A 25,806-nucleotide genomic window follows, 5' to 3' on the forward strand; every position below is an offset into this window, starting at 1 on the left:
GGCGGGACAAATCGTGGTTACTCTGAGGGCGACGGCGGTCTGGTAAGTCCTCTCACACACACACACACACACACACACACACACACACACACACACACACACACACAGACGTTATCCCCTGAAAGGCCGAATGCAGCAGCCGCCTCTAAAGCAGCCAAACACGGAGTAGAAAAGGCTGAGAGGAGGACTGTTGGTGGCTGTTGTGTCTCTAAACCAAATACCGAGTGTCTGAACAGCAGCCAAGCCTGAAGGGGCAACCGGCGAGCCAACAACGCTGGTCGTCACGGTAACAGTAGTAGTAGTAGTAGTAAGAAGAAGAAGCCCAACTATTCAGGGATTTCACAGAGATGTTTCATGTTTCTCAGTCAAATATCAAACAACAATATGTGGTGAAAATATGTGGAAGATTAAAACAAAATATGATCATCTAATAAATGCTGATATATTATTATAGATTAAACTAGCAGCAGTTTATTAAATCATTAAAATGAGCTCCACCTTTACCAGCTGCAATGTTAAAGTGATGAACACAAAAAAATCCCTAAAATAGCAGAAAAATATTTTATTTAATGAACACATAAAATATCCAAAAAATATTAAAATAGCAGAAAAATATTAGTAAATATCAAATATTTTTTTGAATATCCAAAATAATATCAGTAAAATATCCCAAAATATATTACTAAAATATCCTTAAAATACAAGTAAAATATAAAAAAAATGCAAAGGGAAAATTGTGCATAAATAAATAAATGCATAAATATGTAATTAAATAAATAAATACATATATACATTTAAAGATAAATATAAAAAATAAAAGAAGAACAAAAATAAATAATTAATCAAAAAGAAATTAATGAATAAAAAAATGCAAAAATAATTACATAAATAAAGAAAACGGAAAATTAAACAGAAGAGTAAATAAATAAGTGAAATTAATACGATGATAAATAAATAAAGAAGCAAATTAAAACAGAAATATCAATTTATGTCACATTATATACATTAATTAACGACTACATTTAATCTTAATATTATTTTTGCTACATTTAATGACATTCATTTATTTATTTATTATTGATTTTGGCATGTTCTGTCCTCCATAGAAACTGTCCTACTACACACACAAACCAGTAATATATAAAACGTACAATACAGAGATGAAAGAGGAAATAAATGATCAGCTAAATAAATGAAGAAATGAAGGATCCAGCTGTAGACGTGAGAACGAGTTTAAAAGTTTCTATTTTTAGAAAAGTTAGAGAGTGAGGTTGTTTAGTTCGACGGTTAAAGTCAGACGGTCCTCACAGGTACACAAGTTCAACTGTGTGTGTGTTCGGTAGCGGTGTCTCTTGTCGCCGTAGCGATGGAACCAGGCCAGAGTGTCCCCAGTGAGCGCGCTCAGACCAGAGTGAAATCCACCAATCGGAGAGCTGCTGCCCCGTCGCAGGGGGCCGCTGGCATCAATCAGGTCCACAGATACCTGCCAATAACACACACACACACACACATACACACACACGCACACACGCACACACGCACACACACATACACACACACACACACACACACACACACACACACACACACACACACTTTGTTTACTGGTTTTACTGGATGAGTCCTCGTTCAGTCAGCAGCCAATCAGAGGAGGCAGAATGTCAGAGTGATGTCAGCTGAGACATGGCGGGTTAAAGGGTCAGCTGACCTGTTGTTTGGGTTTTATTTGTTCAGTTTTTGGTGATTTCTGTCTCTGAGACGGTGGTGGAAGAAGTTCTCCTTTAGTTTTCTAACCCTAAAGTACAACCAGGTCAAAATACTCCGTTACATGTTAAAGTCCAGAAGTACTTTGTATGTCCAGTGGAGACCTCGTATAGTGATCACGTCTGTCCGGGTCAGAAGCCGATGATTAGTAGGACTACATTTTTGTTGTAGTGCATCATTTCTCATGCAGATTAGCATTGAAATGACATTTGTATATTAATTACATGAATATAAAGTAATGAAACGGACCGCTTCGCTATAATCTGCCTTTTCCCTGAACGAGGGTGAGGTGTTGGCGTTGGCGTTGGCGTTGCCGTTGGCGTTGGTGTTGGCGTTGGCGTTTTTGCCCGTCTCTGCAGCGTGACAGTGCATGCAGAACGGCGCCCTTTGCCCGGGTTTCTCGCTTGCTCTCCCGGTAGCGGCACGGAGGGAGACGGGCGCCGGTCTGCATGTGTACCGCAGAGCCGTTTAAGGATCGGAAATAGTTTCACTTTGGGGGCATTACGTGACGAGGCATTATTAATCCACTGGGCGACTTTCCTTTTCCCGTCATGATATCAATGTGCACGCAGCAGACAGTAAAAAAACAAAAAAATCGACCAATGTTAGTCTGACGTAGTTTTAAAATGTTGTTCCAGATGTTATCATGTATGAAAAGAGCCCAGATGAAGCCTGAAGGTGGACTACTGGATTACTATCAGCAGATTATTGAAACAGCGTCTGTAGAGGAGTGATAGCTGTGATCACTGTAAGAGGTTTCCACTGTGATCCAATAAAGAAACTATCAAAGTGTACACGCAGCACACAGCCCTGATTCCTGTCACAGTAAACAAACAGATAACTAACGTCGACTACAGGCCGACGCCACCTGAAGGTTATCAGATAGCGGCGTTACTTTGATTGAGAGTTTCAGCAGTTTGGTTGAATTCTCGCTCTAGCTGCTCTTCATAAGAAGAATCATTGATATCAATACCGATGAGTCTGGACAGCAGCGTCAGAGTCTTGGTATTCACAGTGTGATCCTAGGAGAGACACACACACACACACACACACACACACACACACAGTGACAGTAAAGGCCATCCGTCCTGTCGGGGTGTCCTTGACGAGCTGCTGGACTGTGACCTGTCACAGGTTCGATCCCCATGACAGACGCTGCTGTCAACAACAACCTGTGTGTGTGAGCTGCATGTCTGAGTGACATCAGGTCACAAACATCTATTCTACTAGTAGTATACTAATAATATGAATATAGCCTGATCTTTATCTGACTCTGAGTCTGTGTTTAAACTCACTGTGGCCTCCTGAGTAGCAACAACATCTATCTTTATAGATCATTATAGATACAGACTTTTGTATAAATGAAAGGTTGTTTTATGATTATTAGTTATACATGTACAAATATAATTTTGACTACCTCAGGGTCCCAACCGGGGGTCCGGGCCCCCCTTAGGGGCTCCTTAAACCTCCGCTTTAAGGTGTCAGTTCTTAAGCTTATTACACAAATATAGAATGTAGTGACAGTAATGTGTGAGCTGATGGTTAGGTTGTGGTTGTACCTGTGCAGGTAGCAGGTGTGGACGCTCTTCTCATGTTTCCTGTTGGCTGAACTCACACATTTTTAAACATCTCTCAATGTTTGCAGCGGCGGTGTCGTCTTTCTAATCCCAGCAGGGTGGGCCGGCGTCGCTGTTCTTGGTTTGACGGTAAAAACCTTTAAAATCCTGCACAGATCCTGACTTGGCCCGCGGCACGCCGCCATCCATCAAACACTCTGAAATGTGGTCGAGGCTGCTGTCAGCCGTCGGCTCACGTCGAGCCGCCGCCGCCGCCTTCATCTCCTGCCAGTGGCCGCCAACCGCCCGCTGATTACAGCGTCGTGTTTGCTTTTAACCTCGTGTACCTTTTTAAACTGTCACGTCTTTAAACGTAACCGATCCCACATGTCGGCGTCACATTATCAGACGGGCAGAAATACTTAAAGGAGTGTTTCTCTGACGCTGATGTCAGATCACTGCCGAGATAACGGAGATGTTAAAGTGTCTTCTGATCAAACAGATTAGACCAGAGTAGTTTAATGTGACAGTGAAGGACGTGGAAAGTGTAACCGCTGTCAGTCGAGTCAGTTTGTTCGTTTAAAGACGTCTTAGAGAGAGAGAGGCAGGACGTCTGTCTCCGCTCACACAGGACAGATTAAAGTCACATTTCATCCTCGAAAAAATCTGATCTATACGTATTAAAGCTGAGAAGATTCACCTCCAGTATCTCCTGAGACTCTGGTGGATCCAATGAGCCCAACTGGATTCATGTGTGATGATGTTAGTCCCCATAGGAGACATTTCATTGACCTCACTGTATAAAATGACCTGTGGTGACCTCTAGGATAATCACAGCCTCATGAAACTTTACAGCCACAAACTAGAGACCTAGAGCATTCAGAGGATGGATGGATCAGACTAGAGACCTAGAGCATTCAGAGGATGGATGGAACAAACTAGAGACCTAGAGCATTCAGAGGATGGATGGATCAGACTAGAGACCTAGATCATTCAGAGGATGGATGGATCAAACTAGAGACCTAGAGCATTCAGAGGATGGATGGATCAGACTAGAGACCTAGAGCATTCAGAGGATGGATGGATCAAACTAGAGACCTAGAGCATTCAGAGGATGGATGGATCAAACTAGAGACCTAGAGCATTCAGAGGATGGATGGATCAGACTAGAGACCTAGAGCATTCAGAGGATGGATGGATCAGACTAGAGACCTAGATCATTCAGAGGATGGATGGATCAGACTAGAGACCTAGAGCATTCAGAGGATGGATGGATCAGACTAGAGACCTAGAGCATTCAGAGGATGGATGGATCAGACTAGAGACCTAGAGCATTCAGAGGATGGATGGCTTTCCTAGCTAGATTGACAATAAGGGGGTTTCTGAGCAGTTCACATAACACAAGTGCTCGCCGTCCAATCGCCCAAAAAATCTTGCAGAAATCTCCAAAATGTCAAAAGTTTTTGATCTCAAATCACAGCATGTCTTTTTCTCTGGTGTTCCTCAAGGTCTTGGTGTCTTAATGTGGTATTCTGGAGGGATTATTGATCATTTTTATCAATTCTCCAGTGGTAAAAAAATGGTTAAATTTAGCACCAAATCTGTGGAACAAATGTTATCAACTCAAAAATGTCTACAACAACTTATGAGACATAATAGAGCATGGGGATGGTTTATTTCTTGACACACAGTGCTGAGCAGCATCTCAGATTAATCTTCAGGTTTCCAGCTTTCAGATGATGTTCACCACTTCTATGTGACATCTACTGTTGACCTGCTATCTCCCCCTAAAGACCCCCTGCACCCCACTAAAGACCTCCTGGACCCCCCTTAAGAAGAGGTCTATTGTGGCTCTCAGAGAGTTAATGTGAACACATGAGAGCTGTACTGTGCTGCCTCTCTGTGGTTACAGCTGGAACTGCAGGGCTGAATGTGAAAGAAAGAAAGGTTTAGAATAATATAATATGTATGTTTCTACCTACTCTGTCTCTTCATCCATGTGGACACATCGTGTCCTTCATCATTCAGTAAACCAGTAAAATGTCCAGATGTCCTTTTAATTGATTTCTGTTTGTGTCCCTGCAGGGCTGAGGGGACGGAGGAAAGTGTCCGACCATCAGCTCGTCCTGGACCGACGGACTCCCAGGGGATGCTGGGAAAGAGGAAGAGAGGTGTGTTTATCTCTGTGCTGATTGGCTGGCTGCTTCCCTTTGTTTGTTTACTCAGTAATGAGCCAATCACACGGCTCATTGACACACACACACACACACACACACAGTAATTAGGTGGATAATGTGTGTGTGATGTGAACCAGCTGGTAAAGCAGAAATAAACTCCATCTGGACATGAAGATCTCCACACGTTGGTAGCTGAATATTTCCTCAACTGATCAAAGGTGTAAAAACACTGAAGTCCAGCTGGAGGTTCATCACAGACACGACGTGGAAGAACAAACAACATCCTGATGATTTCTCTTTTATTACGACGCGTTCACACCAAGTGCAAAGCAAACTTTTCGCGCGGTGCTGTTACATATAAAGTCATCGAAAAGAGGCGACTAGACATGTCACGAACACGCAAAATTTGCGAATACACGGGAGTTTAAATATGTCAACTCGAGCGAGAAAACTCGTAAATGCCAATCAGCGTTGAGATCCTCCTCCTGTCGGAAAAATGTCAGAAAAAAACCCAAGAAAGTCTGAAAAATTTCCCAAAAATTGTCCAAAAAAGTCCGGCAATTGTCTAAAAAATGGTTGAAAAAGCCAGAAAAAATGTCCCCAAAAATTCCTGAAAATGTCCAAAAATTGTCTATAAAAAAAGTCCAGAAAATGTGTGTATTCACGAGAGTTGAAATATTTCAACTGAAGCAAGAAATTCTTGTGATGCTGTGCAGTGAAAGCCTATCAGCGTTGAGATCCTCCTCCTGTCTAATAAAATGTCCAAGAAAAAGTCTGAAAAAGTCAAAAAAAAGTCCCGAGAATGGTCAGAAAAGTTTCCAAAAAAAGTCTAAAAAAAACTCAAAAATTATCCCAAAAATGTTCGAAAAAAAGTCAGAAGAAAGTCTGAAAAAATAAAGAAATAAATGTTGTATGTGTCTGTGGTCACCCGGAGCTACGATAGTCCATCATCTCTGTCCAGAGACCAGAAACCACAGACTGTCTCTGGTACAACAACAACGTCTCTAGATGACGTCATGTTGAGTGTTGATGGAGCAGCTGCAGAGCCTGGCTCTGATCCATCCAGACTCCATTCAGAAAACAAGCATTCTAAAAGTTGTCTGCTTGTCGTCATGGTAACAGACCTGACAAAGCATGAATTCAGACTTTTTCCTAATCAGCATCATTATGTAGTTATTTCAGCATCATTTTGATCTGCTTATTGACATTAACTCACAGCTCAATCTGATTATTTTGGGTTCATACCGCAGTAGAGACGTGTGGCTGCTAGATACAGTCAGTGTAATGACGCTGTATGTGAATACAGCTCGCCGCCGGGTGACGTTATGAACCCAGACACAACAGCGTTTGGTTTTCTGACCTATCTGGGACTTCACCAACATGAACATAGCAGCTACAGAGGTTCTTTCTTCCATGATTGATGGAGGAAAGAGAAGTTGTTGGTATCTATGGAGACGAGCTCCTCCTCCTCTTCGGTGCGTCTAGAGCGAATGAACATAGATGATACCGGCGGTCCGACCTGCGTGAGTAAAACGTGGCAAAAATCCACTTTGTTCTTGGTGTGAATGCAACATGAGCTTTATGCAAATGATGCGCGATGACGTTAGCAGCTTTTGGAGCTAGCGGTAGCTACTTTCATTGGAAAAGAGTCGTCAACGCTGCTCAGGACACGCTGTATTCGGTTTTCCTCGGCTTTGTGCCGTAAATGGAGCCCGTCTGTGACGTCACCATGTCCACAGATCTTAAATATGACTTGGTGAGCACAGTGTTGTTGTATTAAACAAGGATGATACATTACAGAGGATACACAGCGTTGGGTTCAACGTCTCTTTAGTTTCAGAGCTTCAGGCAGCAGCTGATGGATTTCACAGGTGTGGGTTGTGTTGCTGTGTGGGACGGGTCGACTCCCGGACACAACCAGGAAGTCATGACTGAGACATTTAGATGGAAGTGAGAGGGAGCTCCTGCTGGGAATCCCCCCCCCCACCATAACCAGCGCAGCCTGTATGTGTTAAATAAATCCTTTTCCGTCGGCCTGTCCAGCAGCTTCCATTATCACAGACACTCAAAACAAGCGCTCCTCCGTCTGCAGAGACTTCATTATGTTTGTTTCCGTCTGTTGACCACATCAGGTGAAGAAGGAGACGTTCATAGAGGCAGACTGAAGGAGCGTGCAGAGTCGTGCTTTTCGTACCTTTTTGCCTCATGACCAGTGAGCAACTCAGGACAATGCTGAAGTGCCTTACACCGGCCAAAAAACCAAGACGGCGACGGCCAAAAAACCAAGATGGCGATGGCCAAAAACCAAGATGGCGACGGCCAAAAACCAAGATGGCGACGGCCAAAAACCAAGATAGTGGCGGCCAAAAAACAAGATGAGGATAACTACTAAGTTTGCTATTTGCTGCTGTACAGATAGCAGGTGTACGGCAGGGTTATAGAGTTTATTTGGCTCTCAGCTGCCCGCTGTGACAGAAGACAACGCTCAACAGACTAAAACCCAAACAGTCCAGCGAGGCGGCGTGCCAGCCGGTCCGATGTGAAGCACAGAGAGTCAAATGTCAGAGTAAACAGAGAGGTTGAGGAAAGCTGGAGGACGGCGGGAGACATCCAGGGGGAATCCTGAAGGCTTGACTTGGCCAAGAGAAGCTTCGCTCACGAGATGTGAGTCATCTGACCTCTGAGAATCACCAGGTGGGATCTTTACGTCATGACTGCAGAGTCAGCAGGACGGAGGACTGACGGGACCTGGACCTGGACCGGGACCGGACCGGACCGGAGGGTTTACGGGTCAAATCCTGCAGGGAAACTGATGAGCAACACTTTCTTTTCCTCTTTGAGAACTGAGAGCGAGCCAGTTTCGGTCCTTTACGGCCGGCCTGTATGGACCGGTCTGAGCCAGCACTGGCAGCAGGATGAATGAATGAATAATGACTTAATGAACATTAACATCTCGTCAGAGTTGTCTGGTGATTGTTGGTAAACCTCTCTGGATGAACCGGTTTCTTTAATCTTTAATCGTAGGTGTAAACAACCTCCTTCACCTTGACACCTGGTTGTGACGTTGTGCTTTTTGGCTCCACGCGTCCTCTCCATGGACGTTGCTTTGGGTGATGGTGTTGTCCCCGTTGCCACGGTGATGTTAGGGAGGACGCTGAGTCATGACTCAGCTGTAGCTCTATTTATTTCTCACCTTAATAGCAGGTTATGTGATTTTAAACTTTAGCATTAAACTCTTCTGATTCCTGTCCAGCCTCAGCAGCCAAGTCAGAGCTCAGAGACACTCAGCTGACAGCTAGCAGAGACGCTAACAGAGACGCTAACAGAGCTGCTAATAGAGCTGCTAATAGAGCTGCTAATAGAGCTGCTAATAGAGCTGCTAACAGAGCTGCTAATAGAGCTGCTAACAGAGCTGCTAACAGAGCTGCTAACAGAGCTGCTAATAGAGCTGCTAACAGAGCTGCTAACAGAGCTGCTAACAGAGCTGCTAATAGAGCTGCTAACAGAGCTGCTTACAGAGCTGCTAATAGAGCTGCTAATAGAGCTGCTAATAGAGACGCTAACAGAGCTGCTTACAGAGCTGCTAATAGAGCTGCTAACAGAGCTGCTAATAGAGCTGCTAACAGAGCTGCTAACAGAGACGCTAACAGAGCTGCTAATAGAGCTGCTTACAGAGCTGCTAATAGAGCTGCTAACAGAGCTGCTAACAGAGACGCTAACAGAGCTGCTAATAGAGCTGCTAACAGAGCTGCTAATAGAGCTGCTAACAGAGCTGCTAACAGAGACGCTAACAGAGCTGCTAATAGAGCTGCTAACAGAGCTGCTAATAGAGCTGCTAACAGAGCTGCTAACAGAGACGCTAACAGAGCTGCTAATAGAGCTGCTAACAGAGCTGCTAATAGAGCTGCTAACAGAGCTGCTTACAGAGCTGCTAATAGAGCTGCTAATAGAGCTGCTTACAGAGCTGCTAATAGAGCTGCTTACAGAGCTGCTAATAGAGCTGCTAGGAGAGACGCTAATAGAGCTGCTAATAGAGCTGCTAATAGAGCTGCTAACAGAGCTGCTAACAGAGCTGCTAATAGAGCTGCAAACAGAGCTGCTAAGAGAGCTGCTAACAGAGCTGCGAACAGAGCTGCTAAGAGAGCTGCTAACAGAGACGCTAATAGAGCTGCTTACAGAGCTGCTAATAGAGCTGCTAATAGAGCTGCTAACAGAGCTGCTAATAGAGACGCTAATAGAGCTGATAATAGAGCTGCTAACAGAGCTGCTAATAGAGCTGCAAACAGAGCTGCTAAGAGAGCTGCTAACAGAGACGCTAATAGAGCTGCTAATAGAGCTGCTAACAGAGCTGCTAATAGAGCTGCTAACAGAGCTGCTAATAGAGCTGCTAACAGAGCTGCTAATACAGCTGCTTACAGAGCTGCTAATAGAGCTGCTAACAGAGCTGCTAACAGAGCTGCTAATAGAGCTGCTTACAGAGCTGCTAATAGAGCTGCTAATAGAGCTGCTAACAGAGACGCTAGGAGAGCTGCTAACAGAGACGCTAGGAGAGCTGCTAATAGAGCTGCTAACAGAGCTGCTAATAGAGCTGCAAACAGAGATGCTAGGAGAGCTGCTAATAGAGCTGCTAACAGAGCTGCTAACAGAGCCGCTAATAGAGCTGCTAATAGAGCTGCTAAGAGAGCTGCTAACAGAGCCGCTAACAGAGCCGCTAATAGAGACGCTAATAGAGACGCTAACAGAGCTGCTAATAGAGACGCTAACAGAGCTGCTAATAGAGCTGCTAACAGAGCTGCTAACAGAGCTGCTAACAGAGCCGCTAACAGAGACGCTAATAGAGACGCTAACAGAGCTGCTAACAGAGCTGCTAACAGAGACGCTAACAGAGCTGCTAACAGAGCTGCTAATAGAGCTGCTAACAGAGCTGCTAACAGAGCTGCTAACAGAGCTGCTAACAGAGCCGCTAACAGAGACGCTAATAGAGACGCTAACAGAGCTGCTAACAGAGCTGCTAACAGAGACGCTAACAGAGCTGCTAACAGAGCTGCTAATAGAGCTGCTAACAGAGCTGCTAACAGAGCTGCTAACAGAGCCGCTAACAGAGACGCTAATAGAGACGCTAACAGAGCTGCTAACAGAGCTGCTTACAGAGCTGCTAATAGAGCTGCTAATAGAGCTGCTAACAGAGACGCTAATAGAGACTCTTATAGAGAGTGTATCTGGACTCAGAGGTGTTTACAGGACAGAGGTGGGATGTAACTAAGTACTCTACTTAAGTTCACATTTAAGGTTCTTCATGAAGATATTTTCACACGAAACATATGAATGAACTAAATAATGATCTTCTGTTCGGAGGGTTTTGGGACTTGGAGGCCTCTTTTGTCTAAAGTTTTAATTTTTGAACTTTCTTTTTCTGTTTCGACAGCGGGGGGGGGGGTAACATGACATCACCTGGAGCAGAGGAGGTCGTCACTAATTAAAGGGCGAGCGGACAGAGTGTGTTTCTTTCCGTCATTATTAGCGTGTTAGCTGCAGCGTCATTACTATTATTAACCCAGGTGTGTTTTCTCAATGACCCAATCCTCCGTCCTCCATGAACGGAGCGAAGCATGAATGAGCGGAGGGATGGAGGTCGAGGTCCCCCGGTCCCCCGAGGGGGACGCCGACCGTGGGGGGAGAGGGCCTTGTCGCCCATGGCAACGCCAAAACACAAAGAAGAAGAAACAATAATAATCCACGACGACAAACTGAACCTCCGTCAGCAACAGGAAGAGATCAACTCTGAGTTTAAAGTTAGAATCAGTCAGTGGGCCTTTGTGTGTCTGACAGCGTGGCGAGGTAGCGCGTGAAAGTATTCTAAATATAGCGTCCGCTTAGGAGGTTCAAATCCGTTTTACTGCTGCTCCCGTACTCAGCACTTTACCTCGCCATCAAACGACCCTTTACCTCCCCGTCAGACGGCCCTTTACCTCCCCGTCAGACGGCCCTTTACCTCGCCATCAAACGACCCTTTACCTCCCCGTCAGACGGCCCTTTACCTCGCCATCAAACGACCCTTTACCTCCCCGTCAGACGGCCCTTTACCTCGCCATCAGACGGCTCTTTACCTCCCCGTCAGACGGCCCTTTACCTCGCCGTCAAACGGCCCTTTACCTCCCCGTCAGACGGCCCTTTACCTCGCCATCAAACGACCCTTTACCTCCCCGTCAGACGGCCCTTTACCTCGCCATCAGACGGCTCTTTACCTCCCCGTCAGACGGCCCTTTACCTCGCCGTCAAACGGCCCTTTACCTCGCCATCAAGCGGCCCGTTACCTCCCCGTCAGACGGCCCTTTACCTCCCCGTCAGACAGCCCGTTACCTCGCCATCAAGCGGCCCGTTACCTCCCCGTCAGACAGCCCTTTACCTCGCCATCAAGCGGCCCGTTACCTCCCCGTCAGACGGCCCTTTACCTCTCCATCAAACGGCCCGTTACCTCCCCGTCAGACGGCCCTTTACCTCGCCATCAAACGGTCCGTTACCTCCCCGTCAGACGGCCCTTTAGCTCCCCGTCAGACAGCCCTTTACCTCGCCATCAAGCGGCCCGTTACCTCCCCGTCAGACAGCCCTTTACCTCGCCATCAAGCGGCCCGTTACCTCCCTGTCAGACGGCCCTTTACCTCGCCATCAAACGGCCCGTTACCTCCCCGTCAGACGGCCCTTTACCTCGCCATCAAGCGGCCCGTTACCTCCCCGTCAGACGGCCCTTTACCTCGCCATCAAACGGCCCGTTACCTCCCCGTCAGACGGCCCTTTACCTCGCCATCAAACGGCCCGTTACCTCCCCGTCAGACGGCCCTTTAGCTCCCCGTCAGACAGCCCTTTACCTCGCCATCAAGCGGCCCGTTACCTCCCCGTCAGACAGCCCTTTACCTCGCCATCAAGCGGCCCGTTACCTCCCTGTCAGACGGCCCTTTACCTCGCCATCAAACGGCCCGTTACCTCCCTGTCAGACAGCCCTTTACCTCGCCATCAAGCGGCCCGTTACCTCCCCGTCAGACGGCCCTTTACCTCCCCGTCAGACAGCCCGTTACCTCGCCATCAAACGGCCCGTTACCTCCCCGTCAGACAGCCCTTTACCTCGCCATCAAGCGGCCCGTTACCTCCCCGTCAGACGGCCCTTTACCTCGCCATCAAGCGGCCCGTTACCTCCCCGTCAGACGGCCCTTTACCTCGCCATCAAACGGCCCGTTACCTCCCTGTCAGACAGCCCTTTACCTCGCCATCAAGCGGCCCGTTACCTCCCCGTCAGACGGCCCTTTACCTCCCCGTCAGACAGCCCGTTACCTCGCCATCAAACGGCCCGTTACCTCCCCGTCAGACAGCCCTTTACCTCGCCATCAAGCGGCCCGTTACCTCCCCGTCAGACGGCCCTTTACCTCCCCGTCAGACAGCCCGTTACCTCGCCATCAAACGGCCCGTTACCTCCCCGTCAGACAGCCCTTTACCTCGCCATCAAGTGGCCCGTTACCTCCCCGTCAGACGGCCCTTTACCTCGCCATCAAACGGCCCGTTACCTCCCAGTCAGACAGCCCTTTACCTCGCCATCAAGCGGCCCGTTACCTCCCCGTCAGACGGCCCTTTACCTCCCCGTCAGACAGCCCGTTACCTCGCCATCAAACGGCCCGTTACCTCCCCGTCAGACAGCCCTTTACCTCGCCATCAAACGGCCCGTTACCTCCCCGTCAGACAGCCCTTTACCTCGCCATCAAGCGGCCCGTTACCTCCCCGTCAGACAGCCCTTTACCTCGCCATCAAATGGCCCTTTACCTCGCCGTCAGACGGCCCTTTCTGACGGGGAGGACTGAAGACGTTATCTTGCTCTCTTCAAAGCCACCAGACTCCATTCATAAAAACAGTAATTTTACCAGCTAACGTTGACTCAGCTAGTGCTAGCGTTCATTATTCATAACCTTATTGATTAGCTCATTGTGCTAACCTACGTTAGCTCACTGTGCTAACCTACGTTAGCTCACTGTGCTAACCTTCGTTAGCTCACTGTGCTAACCTACGTTAGCTCACTGTGCTAACGTACGTTAGCTCACTGTGCTAACCTACGTTAGCTCACTGTGCTAACCTACGTTAGCTCACTGTGCTAACCTACGTTAGCTCACTGTGCTAACCTACGTTAGCTCACTGTGCTAACCTACGTTAGCTCACTGTGCTAACCTACGTTAGCTCACTGTGCTAACCTTCGTTAGCTCACTGTGCTAACCTACGTTAGCTCACTGTGCTAACCTACGTTAGCTCACTGTGCTAACCTTCGTTAGCTCACTGTGCTAACCTACGTTAGCTCACTGTGCTAACCTACGTTAGCTCACTGTGCTAACCTACGTTAGCTCACTGTGCTAACCTTCGTTAGCTCACTGTGCTAACCTACGTTAGCTCACTGTGCTAACGGCTGAGTGGACGTTAACATTCGGGAAAAAAAACGTAACAGGAAGTAGATGGACCCGCCATTTAAACACAATTCTGACATATTACTACTTTACGTACTTTACTTGGGTATTTGTATTTTATGTAACGTTCTACTTCACCACATCAGAGGGATATTGTACTTTAATCTGCGCTAGCTTACATTCATTTAACGGTTACTTTTTTGCATGAAAACTAGAGCTGTCAAAGTTAACATGATAACAACACGTTAACACAAATCAGTTTTAACGCCACTCATTTCTTTAACACATTAACGCAACTTGTGATTTTCAGGTTGTAGCGGCTCAGTTTTAAAGCTGGACTGAAGATCCTGGTATCATATAAACTCTAGAACCTGATGGATCCATCAGTAACCAGGTCAGACTAGCTGGTCATGAAGGAGGTTAAATAACGCTCCAAACTAACACTACATGTTGGAGAGGAAAAACTGTCATGTCCATGTTCAAAGGGGTCCCTTGACCTCTGACCTCCAGATCAGTGAATGTAAATGGGTTCTATGGGTACCCACGAGTCTCCCCTTTACAGACATGCCCACTTTATGATCATCACATGCAGTTTGGGGCAAGTCATAGTCAAGTCAGCACACTGACACACTGACAGCTGTTGTTGCCTGTTGGGCTGCAGTTTGCCATGTTATGATGTGAGCATATTGTTTTATGCTAAATGCAGTACCTGTGAGGGTTTCTGGATCAATATCTGTCATTGTTTTGTGTTGTTAATTGATTTACAATAATAAATATATACATATATTTTGCATAAAGCAGCATATTTGTCCACTCCCATGTTGATAAGAGGATTAAATACTTGACTAATCTCCTTTAAGGTTCATTTAGAACAGATAAGAAATGTGAGATTGATCACAATTAACTACGGACAGTCATGCCGGCAGATCTAACGTTAATGGTTACTGTCTGTCTGTCCTCAGCCCTCAGCCCGTCTTCATGTCCACTTCCTGTCCACTTCATGTCCACTTCATGTCCACTTCATGTCCACTTCATGTCCACTTCCTGTGACGATGACGACGGTGAGATTTTCCTCCATCTATGGATCACGTTCATGATTTCATCAGCAGCTCTAAACTGTGAGCGCGGCGGCGAGGTGTGAAGTCCAGGTAGGTGAAGGTGGGGTTCAGAGGTTCCCTCTGGAGTTCTCCGGTAAACAAACTAATATTTCATTTCACTGTTTTTTTGTGAGAATATTTTGGCGTCTCACTGAGTCTGTCCTCATGTTTGTATATTTATAAATGTACTACATTTGTTTGCATCAGTGAGCATCTTCGTCTCTGCTCTTTAGTCTCATTATGTCACAAAAAAAACCTCACTTTTGGAAAACAAAAAAAGAAAAGCAGGGTTGCAGCACAGGACGTGATGTCACAGGAGCGGAGGCTGCCGATTGGACAGGAGATTCCCGGGCAGCTGCTATAAAACCTGAAGAGAAGCCACAACAAGACTCAGAAACACAGAAGAGACGACGCAGCAGGACGGACTGAAGGTACAGACACACTGTGTGTGTGTGTGTGTGTGTGTGTGTGTGTGTGTGTGTGTGTGTGGTTGTTAGAATGTGTGTGTGACTGTGTGTGATGCAGGTGTGCAGGTTCAGACTCCTGCAGGTGTTTTACTCTGCAGAATATCTCTGTTTTCAGCTGATTTCTTTTATTTTCCAGATTTCAGATTCTGTTCGTCTCATTTAATGCAAATTTGAATTTCTTTCTATTTTAACTATTTATTTTTTTCAAATGAATCTGACATGTTTCTACTGCGATCGTCTCGTTAAGCTGCTCTCTGCTTCTTTCTTGCATGAACTTTTCTTTTCCCGTCAAACTAAAACTGATTAATAAAAGTGAAGTCTCCTCTGCAGAAACGGTTTTCTCTCTGTAGCTGTTGTCAATTATTAAATTATTGTTTCAAATTAAGTATTATTTATTTCTATTTTACCAGACAGCTCTTGTTATTTATGATTATTATTATTAAAGGCTTAAATCTTTTATATGTAATATGATCTTTTAGTTCTCTTGAGTTCTGACGTCATCAGTTTGTGTAGTTCCGTGTTTTTGCTGCTTCCAGGACTCTGAAACAGAGATTTATTTTATAAGACAGGCTTTTTTTTAGTGAAATCTATTCTTGAACAGGTGAACATGCATTAAATGCAATAATTAAAATATGTTTCGTTAAAGTCAGTCAGAGTTTTACAAAGAGAAACGTTTAAAAACCTCCGAGCGGAGCAGGTTGCAGCACAGAGGGGATCAACGCTGCCTTCAGGTGCAGATTTGTGAACATGAAGATGTTCAGTCTGCTGCTGCAGGGAGGAAACACCGGGGGGATCTATGTGAATGGAAGAATTTGCAGAGAGTGTGTGTGTGTGTGTGTGTGTGTGTGTGTGTGTGTGTGTGTGTGTGTGTGTGTGTGTGTGTGTGTGTGTGTGTGTGTGTGTGTGTGTGTGTAATATATCCTCCCGCATGCATGAATGAGGGCTGCAGTACGTCAGCATCAGTGTGAACCGTTCAGCTTGTGTGTGTTTGTTTATGTACACAAACGTTTGTGCATCATCAAGAATGTGTGTGACGTTGACAGCAAGTGTTTCTGTGTGTGTGTGTGTGTGTGTGTGTGTTGGGGGGGGAATGCAGGAGCGTGCACGTCAGTGAGCGTGCATGTGACGGTCAAAAGACCGTTTATTTACAGGGATGGAAAATGCTAAAATTAGCCGATGTTGCTGGACAATACACTTCACCCGTCAGCTGAGCTAAAAGTGTTCTGCCCTATGTGTGTGTGTGTGTGTGTGTGTGTGTGTGTGTGTGTGTGTGTAGGTGTGCGTGTGTGTAGGTGTGTGTGCGTGCACTAAGGCTTTGTGTGTTCACACTGGAAAAGAGACAAATTGAACTGAACTGAAACCAGTTTATATTCAGACTAAAACAGTCTGATTTTGAAGTGTGCTGTTGATGGACTACTGTACCCACAATGCATTGCACAAAGGAAGTGATGAGGATCTGATCACAGCTACAAAAAAAAAAATTACAAAAAACTGGAAGAATAATAAAAACTAAATTCTCTGTTGAAGTAAATCCAAAAGTAAAAGTCCTCATTCTGCAGAATAATATCTATTATTTTATTGTATTATAATTATTGACGCATTAATGTGTTTATCACTTTAATGTTACAGCTGGTGAAGGTGGAGATACTTTTCATTATTTTTTAGACATTTTACAAATTTTTGTCTGATAATTTATTAATTTATTTTTCTGATATTTTATTTGTATTTTAAGGAACTTATATTTCATTAATATTTTAAGCATATTTTAGTAATGTTTTTTCAGATTTTTACAAATAATTCTTAGGATATTTTACGGATATTATTTTGGATATTTTTAAAAAATTGTCTGATACTTAACTAATATTTTTTGTTGTTTAATATTTTTCTAATTCTTTTGTAGTATTTTATTTGTTCATCACTTTAATGTTACAGCTGCTAAAAGGTGGAGCTACTTTTAGTTATTTTTTGGATATTTTACAATTTTTGTCTGATAATTCTTTTACATGTTTCTGATATTTTATTTGTATTTTAAGGATATTATTCCTATGTTACTCATATTTTTTTAATATTTCAAGGCTATTTTACTAATATTAGAATATTTTACAGATATTATTTTTTTATATTTAAAACAATGTCTGATACTTTAATATTTTTATTTTGGGGATATTTTACTTTTTTAAAATATATTTTACTAATATATTTTTTAAATATTTCACAAATATTTAAAGGACATTTTACTATATGTTTCAGTAGAGACATTAAATATGACAATAGAATAGAAATCATTTAGTTTTACTTTGTAGTTTCTGGCGTCTGGTCGTCTCTTTCAGTCCAACATGGAGCTGATGTGAACATGGATCCAAATACTGACTTTCACTTCTTATTAATAAACCGTACGTTGTTTGTTTGTTTGTGCCCCAACTCAGCTCATGTGTTGTCAGGTAGCCGTGACCTCTGACCTCTGACCTCTGACCTCTCACCTTTTCATCATATTAAAACACTGTAATAATTACACTTTTATATTATAATATAATATCAGGCTTATTCAGCTTCAGAACAAACAGGCGGTGCTTCATCACAAAGTGACAGCTCCGTGTTTTATTAAGGTTTTATTGAGATTAACAGATGACTCATGTTGTTGTTGTTGTTGTTGTTGTTGTTGTTGTTGTTGTTTCAGATGCAGTTCTGCGGCCGTTTGCTGGTTTCCTGTCTGCTCTTCATCACTTTGCTCCACGGCGACGTCGACGGCTTCAGAGTCCGACAACAGCCCGCCCGGGTCAGAACACACACACGCACGCACGCACGCACGCACGCACGCACGCACGCACGCACGCACGCACGCACGCACGCACACACACACACACACACACACACTACTTACTGAAGTACACGTTGGAGGTACTCATGTATTATGCTGATGTATTATTATAGATTAAACCAGCAGCAGTATATAAAGTCATTAAAAGTTACCAGCTGACACATTAAAGTGATGAACACATAAAATATCCCCAAAGTATTAGAAAAATATGCCAAAAATATTATTTTCTTTTTAAATATCCCAAATAATATCAGTAAAATATCCTTAAAATATTAGTGAAATACTTTAAAAAAAATATGAGTAAAATATCCTTAAAATACAAATAAATTAGCAGAAAAAGACGTATAAAATGTGTGATAAATATTTGTTAAATATCCCAAAAATAATTGAAATGAGCCCCTTCTTTACCAGCTGCAACATTAAAGTGATGAACAAATAAAATATGCCAAAAATAGGAAAATATCCCAAAAATATTATTAAAGTATCAGACAATTTCTTTTAAATATCTAAAATAATATTAGTAAAATGTCCGAAAAACATTAGTAAATATTCTTAAAATGTTAGTGAAATATTTCAAAAAATAATAGTAAAATATTCTTAAAATACAAGTAAAATATCAGAAAAATATTAATAAATTATCAGACACAAATATGTGAAAAATATTTGCAAAATATCCAAAAAATAATTAAAAGTATCTCCACCTTTACCAGCTGTAACATTAAAGTGATGAACAAATATAATATCACAAAATATAGTAAAATATCCCAAAAATATTAGTAAAGTATCAGACGTTTATATTAATGCCCAAAATAATATCAGTAAAATATCCTAAGAAATATTTGTAAAATGTCTGAAAATATTAGTAAAATGTTTTAAAAAATATTAGTAAAATATACTTAAAATACAAGTAAAATATCAGAAAAAATGTTAATAAATTATCAGACAAAAATGTGTAAAACATAGGAAAAATCAAATGTAGCTCCACCTTTAGCAGCTGCAACATTTAAGTGATGAACAAATAAAATATCCCAAAAATCTTTAGTAAAATATCCCAAATAAATAATAAAATATCCCAAAAATCTTTAGTAAAGTATCCAAAAAACATTTGTAAAAGATCCTTAAAATATTGGTTAAATATTTCAAACAATATTAGTAAAATATCCTTAAAGTACAAGAAAAGTATCAGAAAAATATTAATAAATTATCAGACAAAAATGTGTAAAATGTATACAAAACATTTGTAAAATATAAAAAAAAAATAAGTAAAAGTAGCTCCACCGTCACCAGTTTTCTGCGTAATAAGTACTTTTACTCTTAGTACTTTAAGTCGATGTTGATACTGATACTTTTGTACTGTTACTAGTGTCTATTTTTATGCCGTGGTATTGTTACTTTCACTGCAGTAAATGATCTGAGTCCTTCTTCAGTCGCTGGATAACACACATGAGGGATTAGCCCAGACCGTTTGCAGTAGTCTCGTACTGACGCAGCAGATCAGACCGCGTCCTATCAAATCATCCCGAGGGCCAAAACAAGCGTCCCCTCCCTCCGAGGGCCCCCGAGCCGCTATCGGGTGATGAAACATCATCAGATCAAACCTCGGAGGGCTGAGCGGCTGCAGGGAGACGGACCCGAAGGTGTCTTCTGTTTAGTCTGGACGACATCTGATCGTGTGACTCATCGGAGGCTGCGGGGCGGACAGGAAGTCAGAAACTGCTCGCTGTCGGGGTCGTGATGTAAGAGGTGATTCACCGCATGCAGTCCTGACGTATGAAAACACCGGGCGAGGTGGAGCCGCTGAGCCGCTGAGCCGCTGAGCAGGGTGGCCTTCCTCTGCTGAGGTCAATGTTTTCTATACGGAGACTCCCTTATGGAAAATAAAATACGGAGGAGCAGTCGGGTTAGTTTCACACAGCGGTGGGAGAAGTTCTCACATCGCTTACAAATATAAGAAATACATTATTACAATTAAAGGAGAAATACTTAAAGGGCCAGTGTGTGATTGCGTCTGAAATCCTAACGTGATATTTAGTAAAACAGTATGTGAGATGTTTTAGTATATCCAAACCGTAGGATGAAAACAGCAGTCTGTGAATTGTGAACTGTTTCCAGTGAGATATTACAGCACGCAACACTGGACACTACGGCGGCAATAAAATCAGTATGTCCAGACATTTTAGTTCATATCCCTATCTCCGTCCTATCCTTATGTTCCAGCGTTTCGACCGACCCGCCTCGAGGGCTCCGGCGGCTCTTCGGTCCCGTCCTGGAGGGGTGAAGGCCGGGGAGGAGCTGACGGCGAAGCTGCTCCGATTGGACGATCTGGTGAGGATGGAGAATGATGTCATGGAACCAAAGAGGAAGAGGAGTTTCCCCGGCAACAGCGCCCCGCTGGACCGCCTGTCGGTCAGCTCCATGGAGACCAAACAGGGAACAACCAAGCAGAGGTAGGATGATGTCTTTTATATTCAGCAGGGCAGGAAGTTAACAACCCAAAACCTGAAATTAAAGAACTGTATGAGTCTTTCTTTTGTTTTTTTCATGAGAAAAACATCATAGTATAGATGTGGAAACATTTATGAAAAAAGATCATTGTATAGTATGTCGAAAAAATGTATGAAAAAAAACGTCATTGTATGTCGTTAAATTTCATGAAAAAACAGTCAGTATATTATATCGACAAATTTTATAAAAAAAAACGTCATTAGTGTCTCGAAGAATTTCATGAAAAAAACGTTATAGCATAGTATGTCAGAAAAAAAACAAAAAAAGTCATATTATAGTATGTTGAAAATTGTATGAAAAAAACGTCATAATAGTATGACGAATTTTTTTTGACATACTATACTATGTTTTTTCATGAAATCTTTCGACATACCAGCCCCGTCCTCCAGAACCTCCACCGGCTTCACTGTCCCATAACGGACCCATTCAACGTCCTTCTTCTCCCTCACATAGCGCTCCATAGCCAGACCCCCTTCCTACCTCACACTCCTTCCTGCAGCCTCCGCTCCTCTGACGCCAGCTTCCTGTCTCCACCACACCGCACCTTTAGTTATTTAAGTTCTATGAAAAGCGCTCTATAAATGCATTATTATTATTATCATTAATAATTTAATCACCTTTCCGTCGTCCTTTTTTCTGTTTAGCAGTAAGGTCGTGGAGTTGCCACGGCGACGAGTCAATCCGCCTCCCATCGACAGGATCGGAATGAGTCGTCTACCAAACAGTCGAGGATAGGCCACGCCCCCCTCCATATGACAGCCCGCCCCCCCCCCCCTACAGCCAGCGCCCTCCTCTGGACAGGTGAGTCCACGCTTCCATGTCGGCGTTACATCATTAAAAACACTGAAATGGTCCTTTAAATCATTTTCCCGCCTCTTTCTGTCTCTGCAGAGGAATCACCACAGATGCATGAAAACACAGCCAATCACCAACCGCCACGCCCACGCCCACCTCCACCTGTCAGTCATCCACGCCCACCTCCACCTGTCAGTCATCCACGCCCACCTCCACCTGGACACCCCCCAACCACACACACAGCGATGAATGTCTCATGATGGTGCATTCAGGTGCCCCTCGGTGAATTCATCACCCGTGTCTGAGAATGACCGAATGATCCGACGTTTCCTGATCAGAGTTCATGTTTCTGTCTTAATAAGAAACTTTTACTAAATCTGCCTTTAGATTCTAGAAACTGAACTCAAATATCTGAATGATTAGAAATCTCTTTCTTCAGTAACTCCATTCATCATTTCTGTCCTGAATTAACAGCTGTGGTTTAAAAAGAGATTTCTTCAGCAGGTTTTGAATTTAAATTTGGTAAATTACTGAAATACTTAACATGAGTGTATATTATTCTGAAACAGGCCTCTGGTCCAGACCGGACTCTATGAGCACTAACACTGTGCATGTTGATGCTGATACTGTGGTGCTTCTATTGAAGTTAAAGTATCTGGTATTACTACTTTCACTTCAGTAAATAATCTGAGTATTTCTTCTTTTGTGTTGACCTCGAACTGACTCTCAACTCAACACTCATGATGTAACTAACTTGCAGTTTTTTTTCCCGGGTGTCACCTGAATGCATCATCACTCCCCTCCTCCTCCCTCCTCCGACTGGAGGCGTCCTCCGCCTCGACGCTCAAACTGAACATGTGACTCGACTTGACTTGAGTGGTTGTTATTTTTCCAGCAGTGCAGCAGGTCTGTTTACAGCAGGACGACGCGCTGAGAGACGTCTCCACGGCAACGGACCGGACCGGACCGACCTACACCGGACATACAGAATAACACTTTAATATTACACGTGACAACCAACACGGTTTAACGGTGAAGCCAGCGAGAGATTTGGTTTATTCTTACCGTTAATGAGTGGCGTCTCGTGGTCGTTAGAGGAACCGCATCTTAAAAAGCTAAAAGGAAAAGTTCAACACACATCGGTGACGTCACGCCGCCAGACGCGGCCCGTCGCGGCCCGTCGCGGCCCGTCGCGGAGGTTCCGAGCGGCAGGTTTTCGCCTGTCCGTACTCATCCGAAAATGGAGAGCTTTGAGAATGTCGGTATAAACGTTTCCTCGCCGTGATTCCACGTCAGCTCGCGTCCGTGCGTCCGCTCTTACAGAAAGAATAACTGAAGCTTCATCCACTTTCTTTTAGAGATAAGAAGGTTTAAATCAATGGAGAGAAGGAAGCTGGTCTAAACAGTAAATACTCCTAAAGGTGTCATGACTTTAAGCTGGAAGCGTCTCATTCAGGGCCGTCGATCGATTCAAAAATGTTCCGTTGGTTCCGATGGATTCTTCAGGTGTTCTAGTTTCATGATATTAGTATCTTCACCGTAGCTTTAAAACACGTTATTATCGCTTTCACTTTGACAGCCCTAATTATTATTAATAACTTACAGTCTCTCTCTCTCTCTCTCTCTCTCTCAAAACACAACACTCTCTCTCTCTCTCTCTCTCAATCAAGCACTCTCTCTCTCTCTCTCTCTCTCTCTCTCTCAAAAAAAAAAAAATAAATAAAAATAAAAAGTCTTCACAACATGTTTTTATCTAGATAAAAATATTCAATTCCTATTTGTTGGCATTTAGCCTTTTTTTTTTTTTAAAAACAACATTTTGTTTCTGTTCTTTTACTTCATGACCAGCTAGTCTGACAGGATGCCGATGGATTCATCAGGTTTTATAGTTTATGTAAAACTGAGCCGCTACAACCTGAAGATTGTATTTGGCGTTAAAGACATTAGTGGCGTTCCGGCGTTAACTTTGACCCTAAATATAACTAGTTGCTGCATTAAAAAGGTTTTTTACACTTTAACTGTAATTCCTGATAATTTAAAGATGTTTTTACCAAGCTGCAGGATTTATTATTTTAATAATACATATTTCATATCATCTATGTATCTGTTACATAATAAAGTTTAAGAATGATCCCAGTCACAGTGAGACACACAGTTTATTAATTACACCCTGGTATCGGACGATATCTGAAGTCCGGGTATCGGAAGAATGTCCCTCGTCTGAAGCCTCGATTATAATTAATTACACAACGGACGCAGAGTGGTTCTGTTCATACGGTCCTCTCGGAGAACGCGCTCCACACTCGGCAGTCCATCGCTACGCTACGCTAACACTTGTAGCCGAGGGGCCACAACAAACTGCGGTATACGGACGTCCACGACATTTACGTCAGTCGCGTACGCAGAAAGTAAAACTGCAGCGTAACACAGTCGAGCCGTGACGCCTCCTTATTAAAAAGCTTTCTGCTCCAACTCTAAAATCGACGATATTAAAAGTATTCAATATTAATGTAATGAGCTGAAATATTTAAAACCAATCAGAGTATTCCTTTCACATGTTGCTCGTGTCTGTCGTGAGAATAACAACTTCCTGTCGGCGGCCTTTAAACGTCAGCTGGTTCCGGTCGATACGGAGTGCTGCGTCAGCACGTTACAGCGCCACGTCAACCATGAGCGGTCCGGTTACGCGGCGGAGACGGTTTCCTCGTCAGCGAGAGGTTAATTAGAGTCTGATGTGACGTTCAGTCCTGTTCCACTGATCCTGTTTCTAAATGCTTCTTACTGCCACGAACTTTAATTAACTGTATAATAAAGAGGAAATGATCACGCTGCTGAACGAGTCCGCTTTGTTCTGAAGGTCACACGGGACGTCTTTCTCCTGACTGTCAGTAACCATGCTAGCTAACTAGCCAGTCGCTACATGAGTAACAACGTAATGCTTCATCCTCTCACTCTGGTCACAGCGGAGGATTCATCCTCTCACTCTGGTCACAGCGGAGGATTCATCCTCTCACTCTGGTCACAGCGGAGGATTCATCCTCTCACTCTGGTCACAGCGTAGGATTCATCCTCACACTCTGGTCACAGCGTAGGATTCATCCTCTCACTCTGGTCCCAGCGTAGGATTCATCCTCTCACTCTGGTCACAGCGTAGGATTCATCCTCTCACTCTGGTCACAGCGTAGGATTCATCCTCACACTCTGGTCACAGCGTAGGATTCATCCTCTCACTCTGGTCACAGCGGAGGATTCATCCTCTCACTCTGGTCACAGCGGAGGATTCATCCTCACACTCTGGTCACAGCGGAGGATTCATCCTCTCACTCTGGTCACAGCGGAGGATTCATCCTCACACTCTGGTCACAGTTTTGATGGCGATCATTTTACTGTGAAGAAGAATAATAGAAAATTGAATTTGACTCTGAGACTTTAGTAAAACCTCTGAACTACGATCCCCTGAGTGGAGTGGACTTCCTGTAGCGAGCTGCAGTTCTAAACAGAAGAGTCCAGACAGCAGATGAGTTTCTGTTGAGTCTTTATTAAGAAAAAGTATCACCTGATCCAGAACACAGTGCAGACACTCGGGCTGATTCACACAGTGGACACACCAGGTCCAACAGAACCACCGGGGCAGACTGTGTGAACGCAGTCCTGCAGACAGTTTACAGACTTCTGTACAGCAGAGAGGGGACAAGATGGACTGAGGAGGAGGAGAAGGAGGAGGAGGAGGAAGAGGAAGAGGAGGAAGAGGAGGAAGAGGAGGAAGAGGAGGAGGAGGTCTGGCCAGCGTATTCGCAAAACACACACCTTCACATTCAGAAACATAAGAGGGCGTTGAGGGAAGATTTTGTTCTCAAATCCAGTATTAAAAAGTTCTGTAAAACTTGTACCGTGACGGTTCTTTGGTCAGAACCTCCCAGAATGATTCTTAGCTGTAGTCTCTAAACCAACGGGGTCAGAACCAGTCAGTGTAGTGTCAGCATCACCTCCCATATCCACCATTACACATTTAATCTCCACTTCCTGTCTGTCATTCAGCCCCTTTTATTCTCTTAAAACAAGTGAAGCATCAGCCGGTTAGACGTCACCGAGATGGTTCAGAGAAGCTAATGTAGCTGCTAACGTGGCTAGCAGGTGAAGCTCATAGCGGGCTGACGGTAGTTAGCTGTTTTGGAGCTGATCGTTAACG

General features: G+C 43.9%; 2 protein-coding genes across 4 annotated transcripts in view; both read left to right on the forward strand.

Annotated features, from left to right (window-relative positions):
• LOC119491100 (interleukin-1 receptor accessory protein) overlaps positions 1-25,806 on the forward strand; it is a 256,684-nt gene that overhangs the window by 76,996 nt on the left and 153,882 nt on the right. The window lies entirely within an intron of this gene.
• On the forward strand, positions 14,954-22,805 carry ostn (osteocrin). Of its 3 annotated transcripts, XM_037774814.1 has the most exons (6): positions 14,954-15,083; positions 15,313-15,463; positions 18,177-18,275; positions 20,535-20,764; positions 21,467-21,623; positions 21,714-22,805. In XM_037774814.1, exons 3-5 carry the CDS (start codon positions 18,177-18,179, stop codon positions 21,555-21,557), a joined length of 420 nt encoding a protein of 139 aa, XP_037630742.1. In that variant the 5' UTR covers positions 14,954-15,083; positions 15,313-15,463; the 3' UTR covers positions 21,558-21,623; positions 21,714-22,805. The 3 variants fall into 3 exon arrangements, with proteins under 3 accessions (XP_037630742.1, XP_037630741.1, XP_037630740.1); XM_037774813.1 differs by lacking the exons at positions 14,954-15,083; positions 15,313-15,463 and having other exon boundaries at positions 17,737-18,275; positions 21,470-21,623; XM_037774812.1 differs by lacking the exons at positions 14,954-15,083; positions 15,313-15,463 and having other exon boundaries at positions 17,748-18,275.

This window comes from Sebastes umbrosus, chromosome 7 (assembly GCF_015220745.1).
Source record: "Sebastes umbrosus isolate fSebUmb1 chromosome 7, fSebUmb1.pri, whole genome shotgun sequence".
Taxonomy (NCBI): Eukaryota; Metazoa; Chordata; class Actinopteri; order Perciformes; family Sebastidae; genus Sebastes; species Sebastes umbrosus.

Bases quoted from the DNA above. Each gene is read 5' to 3' on its own strand.
- ostn (XM_037774812.1), top strand. From the start codon at position 18,132: ATGTTGTTGTTGTTGTTGTTGTTGTTGTTGTTGTTGTTGTTTCAGATG. The intron at 18,276-20,534 runs GTCAGAACACAC...CTTATGTTCCAG, and splicing joins TCCGACAACAGCCCGCCCGG to CGTTTCGACCGACCCGCCTC. The intron at 20,765-21,466 runs GTAGGATGATGT...TTTTCTGTTTAG, and splicing joins CAGGGAACAACCAAGCAGAG to CAGTAAGGTCGTGGAGTTGC.